Source organism: Silene latifolia, chromosome 6 (assembly GCF_048544455.1).
Source record: "Silene latifolia isolate original U9 population chromosome 6, ASM4854445v1, whole genome shotgun sequence".
Classification (NCBI taxonomy): domain Eukaryota; kingdom Viridiplantae; phylum Streptophyta; class Magnoliopsida; order Caryophyllales; family Caryophyllaceae; genus Silene; species Silene latifolia.
The window spans coordinates 7,650,367-7,660,141 of record NC_133531.1 but is presented as its reverse complement, the minus strand read 5'-3'; the positions used below and the strand labels follow the sequence as shown (position 1 = coordinate 7,660,141).

General features: G+C 35.8%; 1 protein-coding gene across 1 annotated transcript; it reads right to left on the bottom strand.

Moving 5' to 3' along the window:
* Nucleotides 1-5,948: 5,948 nt before the first annotated feature.
* LOC141587460 (uncharacterized) lies at nt 5,949-9,155 on the bottom strand. Its single transcript, XM_074408943.1, has one exon. The coding sequence runs from the start codon at nt 9,153-9,155 to the stop codon at nt 5,949-5,951; it is 3,207 nt and encodes a 1,068-aa protein (XP_074265044.1).
* Nucleotides 9,156-9,775: the final 620 nt, after the last annotated feature.

Genomic DNA, 9,775 nt, shown 5'->3' with positions numbered 1-9,775 from the left:
TCTTATCGTCGTGCCTTGCTTGCCGCCCCTTCCCTTGGTTTGCTCCGGTTGTCTTGGTGTGCCTCGTCTCTCCGTCCCCTTGTCCTGTCATTATCGTTCTTGTTTCTATCCCATAGGTGATCCCCCCACCACTAGTACAGAAACTGCATTTGGCTACGGTTAAAAAGCACTTTTGGCCACGGTTCCACAACCGTAGTAAATCGGGGCGTTGCCTTAGATCAAGAACCAACGGCTACGGTCATTAGCCGTAGCCAAATGTGCGTTTTTGGCTACGGTTACTAGCCAAAACCGTTGCCATATGTGTATATAAGGCTACGGTTATATCTGTTAACCGTTGCCATAGGTGATATAAGGCTACGGTTGTTTCTTAATAGCCGTTGCCATATGCTTATATAAGGCTACGGTTTTATCTTTTAACCGTAGCCGTAAATCATATTAATTTTTTTTTTTTAATTTCGTACAGGCTATATATTATAGACGGTCATAATAGATGTTATTGCAATATGCTAAACCTCTTGCAACTCAAAATAAATCCAATAACTTAGACAATATAATAATGATTTTCGTGCCAATACATAATTTCTAAAGAAGATTTTCCGCTAAAATTCCAAAAGTAACCGTACAAGAGTCATTCTTATGCCATTATCCGCTACAAATTCAAAACTACACCCAATAACGATTTTCGTGCCAATACATAATTACTAAAGAAGATTGTCCATAAAGTGAGTAGCCCACAAGTCTCGAACCTCGTTGATCTCTTCAATCGTATAAGAAGCTTTTGATCCAAACCACTATTAATAAATCAAAGTGCTTATTAGAATAAAAAAAAACAAAAGTTCAATATTTAAACCTATATTTTGACTAGTATACCTTAGCTAGATAGAATGAAAAATACCTTCTTATGATCTTTAATGTTCTGGTAGTGTCTCACTATATCTAACATGTACCGCATCACATAATAGCCACACTCTGTGCTTCGAGTTTGTTGATGACACTGTACATGTACCAAAACCATTTATTAAAAAAACATTAAACAAAACAAAAATCACCATAAGCAAACAAACTACCACCAACAACATATTTATTAACTAGAATCAACGCAAAAAGGAAGTAATTAATATAGAAGGAAAGTACCAACAATAATGTTAAGACAAATAATATTTTATAATTGATATGGACTTACATCAATGTTACTCCATTTCATTGATAAGCCTGATTTCAATGTGAAACCTGCTTGAGCCCTAAAAGATCGAAAAGCACTGCGCCTCGAAAGAGCAAAAAAAAAGAAAAAAAAAAGTATTAGTTAGTCATTAGCCATTATCACTCGTTCATCTCATTCTTTTTTTCAATCGTTAACTAACCAAATATAGGAAAAAACGGACAAAGTATTTTGAATCTTTTATGTCCTTAAAATCTGATGAAATATACTCCTAAGCAATCACCACACACCCTGACGAAAAATACTCCTTAAAATATGACCCATACCATTATCTTTTCTACTCTTGAGTATCTCTCTTTTCTTACACCGTAATCATGCATACTACCTACTAGTACATGCGAAGATAATGTGTAAATACTTACATCTGTATCAAGTGCTTAAAAGAGACATCTCGCTTTGACGTTGCCTTTGGATCACAGAAATAGGCCTCATGAATCAACGGACAAATAACGGCTAGAAACCAGTGATCTCTGTCCAATAAAGGTAAAAAAAAATATTCCACAAAGTTAGTCCTAACTCCTAACAGTCCAGGAGAAGAGGTTAGCTAGATGCGATCGAATTACGGGATGTCGGGAACTCCACACTCTAAGCAACAAAACAGGACATGAAAAGGTTCGACCATTCAGTGGGCGGACCTTTGTGGATAGCAAATTAACCACCAATCGAGAAAATTCTATTTCTCTACAGATGCGCAACTCGGTTGTTCAAGCATCAACGAATTTCTTGGTCAAAACAAGACATATTTATATACCCTTTCAAACTTGCTAAAGATCTAAAATAAACCTGGGAATCATCCCTTTTAAACTAGCTAAATAGCTGGTTGTGAATCAACAGGGGGAGTTTTACTAGATTCAACAACACAATTGGTGCCCATTAATCAATTGCTAAAAACAAAACTAACAGACAAAAAAGATAAGACTAACCCTTGACAAAATGGAGCAAATATGATACGAACACCACGCATCTTAAGCAAGCTGCACTCCACGTAATTCATTACTTCATCATTGACTATTTTATCTTTTCCCATTTGAGACATGATTGTCGGGCACAAAAATCCAACACCGGACATCCCTTCATGATTCTGCTCCTCACAAAGCTTTTGTAAAAACCTTTATACACATGAAAACAACCCCTCAAATATGAAGATGAACAAAATCAATGTGATGATTGTGAGCTATAAAAAAAATGGACAGTGCAACAAGGATTTCAAAAGCAAGTTGGCAATAAAAGTAAAAGATCCTTTTTGTGATATTTTTACAGTCAAATTGTCTCTCTGTATTGGTTGCAGCACAATTAAGTATGCAGTACTGTACTCTCTCCCATCGGCCTTACCAACAGTAAATATCTTTTTCATCCATGTTTCCCTTATCATTTTGTTCCTTCTCTTAACAAGTCGGCCATAAATGTAAAATAAATTAATATATAACTTACAGCATCCACACTTGAATAGATGACACATTTAAAAAGGCCATTCAAAAAGTTGCATGATATCTTCTTCGGTGACGATCAAGGATTTATCCTCCTTGAAATGAAATATCTTCGACGGGAGTACAACTTCAAACACCTTTGTCTCAGGCCGCATTAAGGCTAGGTAATCATGTAACTTCTGACATTCTATACCCATACGTGATATATACTCATTAGAGTTGGGCTTGATTGGTGATTTGATGCCAGAACTTTTCGACACTTGTTTTCCCTTACTAGCGACTGATAGATTACCACTAGTAGAAGACTCCTGTTTTAAAAATGTCATTATTAATAAAACCAAATAATAAAAAATGCATGTAAGTGAACTTAATTGAAGTTATATATATATATATATATATATATATATATATATATATATATATATATATATATATATATATATATATATATATATATATATATATATATATATTTTTGTACCTCCCCAACAATGATTAGTTCCTTCGACCCTTTGAACAAAACTTCCTATTGCGTCACCTACACGTTCATGATATTGCGTAGGAAAAGGAAGTGGGGCAAGACCTTCCAAAATTTTATCAATGGAAACCCTTGCATTACCAATTAGTAGCGGTGTACCATGAATGACCAGATTACTATCTTCTAATGGGTAAACTGTACCTATGGCAACATTGAAAGTCTTTCCATCATGAACACAAGCTAGGCGACACTTGGTTGGGTCCTACAATATCGGAAGATTTTATGTGTTAATAAAGATAATACAATATATATAACTAAGGTCAGTAGTAGTACTTTGTCTGCTCAATATTATTCAATCACATGCTCAATATTATTCAATCATGTGACTGACTCAGTGAGCTCAAGTTCAGGTTGCGCATTTTCCATTCATCCAGGGCAGACTATAGTTTTATGCAAGGTTTAAAGACAAAGTTTAATTCTATATATGTAACTATGTAAGTAGACTTTTCTATCCCAAAATATTTTAGTCACACACCTTAATTTCAGGAGGATTTTGTTTTGATTGTCTTTCTTTGCTTATCCCTATGCTTTTCTCCGGATTCGTGGATTGACAGCTACCTTGGAGTTCATCCATATTTTCAGGTACCTTTAAGCCCATTAGCTTCAACATACCCACAGCCTCTTGTCGGGCCTCCTGTCGAATTAGAGAGCTTAAGGACTTTATAGTATCATTCCGCACTCTTTCAGTTATTTCGGCTACTTGTTGATCAGAAATCTCCACATCCCTATGAGAAGATCCATGTGAAGTACCAAACACATCCTTGATAGTAACTCCGCCAGGGAAACCTCTCACTCGACCAGAATGTTCCTTCTTTTTTAGACTACGTGACAAGACATCATCATATCTATGAGGAACAAATTCTCCTGACTTTACCTTCTTTCGCCATTCAACCTGAATTATTATTTAAAAAAATAACATAAAGGATTATAAATAAAATATCAAGTCAAAGGAAGAAGTTGTTAGTGAAGAATTTCAACAAAGTTAAGTATCAAGTGTATACCATTTCTTCTTGAACTTTTTGAATCTTTTCATTTGGAATTTCCCCTTCTGATGACTTAGTCCTTCCCTTTATCCAATACCAACTACGATCAATAACTTCATCAGAATTTGAAGATGAAGCTATCCACTCAGGAATCCTTTGATTGTATCCCCGTCTACCCATTATATGAGGATGCTCATTATGCTTTACACTTTCGACGGCTTTTTTACTCTTCTCCTACAATAAAAGAAAATAAAGTAGAAATATATTCGAATAAGAATTACGGAATTATTTCGGATGATAATGATTACCCTAAAAAAATAAGTATGACATATATCACCTTAAATTCATCCGACTCTCGGTAAGCTTTAAATTTCTCCCAATCAAATAGGCTCAATGAAACTATAACAATCAGTAGGAGTCATATTTTGGATGTTTATTTCGAATGTACTTTCTAGTCAATTTACCCTTGAAATCTCTCCACTTTGCTCCACAATTGATTAGTACATCCTTCTTGTGTGTCTCATCGACTAAATATTTTTCCTGCGATAAAGAAATTGTAAGATGACCTCATAAGTTATGACGAAACCATTACTTGCTTCAGAATTTAAAACACGGCTGCCCTCGTAGATTCACACTATAACAATCGGTTTACATAAAAAGTGTATTTTGCCAACACTAATGACAACAAATCAACAAGACATTACTTGTTACCCGCATTTGGACAGAGAATTCACATACAGGTCAGTTAGGGTCAAGTTCGTTTGCATCCAAAAAAGGACACAACGTTTTGATGTACTTCAATTAATTCATTGAAACGTATTGAGTCAGTATCACCAAACTCGTAACCAAATGTCAGTTAATGTATTCTACCCTCCAAGTTCGTTTGCATCTAGAACAGACTAAGCATGAGGTGATTCATATTCTTGTGTGTTGGTGAATCTAGGATGACCTGCTCGATTAACTATAGCTTGAATCAGATTCAGACTAAAAATTGTGTAATAAAGAGAGTTGCTTCATAAATGATTCATAAAAAGTGGCAGCAATATGGTCATTTTCAGTACTCTGATTCTGATACTCTGATTCAAGTACTGACACCATGACAACAAAAATAATAGCTAATAAAAGACAACATAATTCTTACCGAAATATCTTTCCAGAGCAAATCTTTAAGACTATCTTCTACATCTTTATCCCAGTCGTCAAAGTTAATGTTCACTTGACATCGAACCTTCTTACCACAATAGCTTGCAAATTTAGAAGCGTACCTCCCCGTTGGAAAACCAGCTTTATCCCACCTTAGAAGAAACGGACCTTTATCCTCCTCCTTCTTTAAAGTAGTGGGTCCTCGAGTTCGTTTCTTTGTCTGAGTTTGCTTCTTTGTCTTATCTCCACCTGAATTATCATTTGTCTTATCTCCACCTGAAGAATCATGATCCTCCATCGTACAAAACCTATACAGTAAAACATAGTCAATATAACAATATTTGGAGTATGAAGAACGCAGCTTGTTATGCTTTGTGGAATGACAGAGTGTCAAGATAAAGACAAGAAGAGCTGATGTGGTTGTGGAAAGAATCAAGCTGCATGTTAATCATAAGATAATGGGGGCGTGGGATGTTCATCTAGTTGTTTTAACGGTGCTTGGTTTAATTAAATTACTAATCATTACAAAAAATAAATAAACAATATAAAGTAGTAAAACCTGAAAATATTATAGTAAACATGTTATAGTATTAAAAAGCATATCATTATCAATTATTTTTGCTTTAATAACGATAATATTAATTTCCTGCTTGATCTCTATCTTCCCAGATACCCTCATTATGATCCACTCGTACATAATTAGTTTCCAAGTTATCTTCAACAGGCATTGAAGGCAAACCCTCCGAAAATGGAGGAATATCATCAAATTCATCATATTCTTCCTCGTCCACTACATCATCCACTCCAAGAATACGTCTCTTGCCTTGAAGTACAACACACCACTTATCATTCGCTGGATCTGAAATATAGAACACTTGTTTTGCCTGCGAAGCCATAATAAGAGGCTCATTCTTGTAACCTTGCGTACTAAAATCAACCAGTGTGAAGCCATACTCGTCTACACGAACACCTTTCTTATTTTCTGCCCATTTGCATTTAAACAATGGAATCATGAATGTTGTATACTGAAGTTCCCATATGTCCTCAATAATCCCATAATATGACATTTGATTACAAGTAGGTGTACCACTGCTAAATTCAGTAGAAGAAGCTACTAAAGTAACTCCACTATTCTGCATTGTACTCTTGTTATCTTGACGCTTGGTATAAAAACAATACCCATTAATATCATAACCTTCATATGATTTTACTTCAGTATTGGGGCCATAAGCTAACCATTTAACAGTTTCACCAACTTCATTTGGTGTACACGATAACTCATCAAGTACTTTAACCCTAAACCATTTTACAAAAGACTTGTTGTGTTCTTCAACCAACCACTTGTAATTTTTTTTAGGGTATTTTAACTTCAATATTCTCATGTGCTCCTCTATGTAAGGATGAGCTTCTGTCAGATGTTGTAAGACAAGAAAGTGAGCATCATTAAGCTCTTGGGATTTAAGTGATACCCATTTCGCTCCGATAGTACCTTTACCCTCAAGCCTCCCTTCATGTCGAGACTTCGGCAGCCCAAACGGTTGCACACCAGCGAGATAGTCGGTGCAAAATCTTATAACCTCTGCTGCTATGTATCCTTCGACAATACTAGCATCTGGCCTATATCTATTGGTAGTGTACCCTTTCAAAACTCCCATATATCGCTCAAATGCATACATATCTCTTAAATGTACGGGACCCAAAAGTTTAGCCTCTCTAACCAAATGAACAACCAAATGCACCGAAATATCAAAGAAAGAAGGGGAAAAATACATCTCGAATTGACACAAGGTTTCAACAATATCAGCTTGCAGCTTGTCTAGTGTGTCAGGATCAATCACCTTGCTATATATTGCATTAAAGAAAAAGCACAGCCTGGTAATAGCAACTCTCACAGGTTTTGGTAAAACGGATCGAATCGACACAGGTAAAAATTGTTGCATTAGCACATGATTGTCATGAGACTTTAGTCCAATCAGCCGCAAATCTTTCATGGAAACAAGATTTTTCATGTTTGAACAATATCCATGTGGTACCTTAATGCCACGAAGACACTCACATATAATAGATTTCTCCATCTTAGACAATGTGTAACAAGCGGGAGGAAGATATACACGTTTCCCTTTCTCTTGAGGTGCTAGCTCATTCCTTGTTCCCATTTCTTCGATGTCTTTTCTCGCCTTGTAGCCATCTTTAGTCTTTCCTGGAATGTTAAGCAGAGTCCCGATAAGACTTTCGGCAACATTCTTTTCTACATGCATGATGTCTATACAATGTCTCACTGACATGTGTTTCCAATATGGAAGATTCCAGAATATAGACTTCTTCTTATATTTCGCATTCTTTTCAAATTTATTAGGCTTTCCAAAAACAACACTAATATCTTTGACTTGTTCATATACTTCATCTCCCTCTAGTGGAATAGGTGCCATTCCACTCTCGTTCTCTCCATTGAATGCCTTCTTCATCCTACGATAAGGGTGGTATCGAGACAAAAATCTTCGATGGCCAGTATAAACATTCTTGCGGCTATAGGTGAGCCGAGGAGCTACGGTTGCGTCATCACATATTGGACATGCCTTTTTCCCTTTCACTGAGTAACCAGACAAATTACCATATGCAGGAAAATCATTTATGGTACATAATAACATAGCACGCAAGGTGAAATCTTCTTTGGCAACTGCATCATACACCTTTACTCCTTCATTCCACAGTAATTTCAAATCATCAATGAGGGGCTCTAGATATACATCTATATCATTACCCGGTTGCTTTGGTCCTTGGATAAGAAGTGACAACATCAAGTATTTGCGCTTCATACACAAATAAGGGGGCAAGTTATAAACACAAAGAAGGACAGGCCACGTGCTATGTTGGCTACTCAAAGTAGAGAATGGGTTCATCCCGTCGGTACAAAGGCCAAGTCGTAAATTTCTAGCTTCATCACCAAATTCTGGAAACATTCTATCAATAGTTCTCCATTGAGGGGCATCTGCTGGATGTCTAAGTTTACCGTCCTTTTTTCTGATGTCGGCATGCCACCTTAAGTTCCTCGCATCAATTAGATTGGCAAATAATCGTTTAAATCTTGGTATTATGGATAAATACCAAACCACTTTTGCAGCAGAGCCTTTCTTCTGTGGAGAATCATCGTCCTTATCTTTTAATCGATATCGTGATGTACCACATTTAGGACACTCGTGCAAATCCTTATATTCTTTGCGGTACAAAATGCAGTCTTTTGGACATGCATGAATTTTTTCATAGTCACATCCTATTGGGCACATAATTTTCTTAGCCTCATAAGTGGATTTCGGAAGAACATGATCTTCCGGGAGTATGTCATTTAAGAGTTCTAATAATGATGTAAAACTCTTATCACTCCACTTATTTTCCACTTTTAAAGACATCAAGTTCATAACTGCAGACAATCGAGTAAATTTATTACAGTTAGGATATAAAGGTTTCTCCGCATCACTAAGCAAACTCTCCAAAACCTTTTGGTCATCCTCAAAATTAACTTGCACATCCTCAATTAAGTCATCTATCCGATCCCTTTGAATATCGTCATCATCAATAACATATGTTGCTCTCTCTTCTCCACCCGCTTCAGTTTGAGTAGAAACGATAGACTCTCCATGAAATATCCAACGTGTGTAGTCTTTCATAAACCCACGTAAAACTAAGTGCTCAACACATATATCAGGAGTTAAAACTTTCTTTAAATTTTCACAATCAATACAAGGGCATAATATGCGTGTCTCTCCTTTTTTAATTGCATTCTCAGCCGCACATTTCACAAAGACCTCCTTCACTAAAATCCTAAACTCGAGAGTAGAGCGTTTCATATTATACATCCAACTTCGGTCCATCTCTAAAAACATCAAAGAACAATACATTTAATCAACAAATAACATAGAGAAAAGAAAGTTTATTACTACAGCAATAAAATATTGAAGAACAACACATTTAATCAACAAATAACATAGTATGATTGCCAACAACCAATTGCCGTACTGAAAAAATGTCAAATATGAGGAATTTGCATAAGTGTGTCAGACCTTTAATTTCATGAACAGCTCATTAAGGTTATAGAAGTAATTAAATTAAAGACTAGAAATGATAGAGAGACTCGGTCACTCCCCCTTTTTTTTAATACGCAATACCAAGATACATTTGATTCATTTTGATTCATGTGTTAACACTGCTCAATTTGAAGCATTTACAGCAAAAATGCATTAAAAATAAAGTTGACTATTTCTATTACAATCTAGGCCATGGTTGTGCGAGTTAAGCATAAGATATGGGACTAAACTTTACTTATTTTTTCATATAAGGACCTAAGTTATTATTCTTTTCCGTTAAGGACCTCATGTCCATATTCCGTTAAGTAATACGCCAAAAGTGACGATGTGCTAAATTTGCACGTGCTAGCTGTTAACCTCAAAACAAATTTGTTGATTAAAAT

Excerpts from the sequence above, each read along its gene's own strand:
- LOC141587460 (XM_074408943.1), bottom strand. The coding sequence starts at position 9,155 with ATGAAACGCTCTACTCTCGAGTTTAGGATTTTAGTGAAGGAGGTCTTT.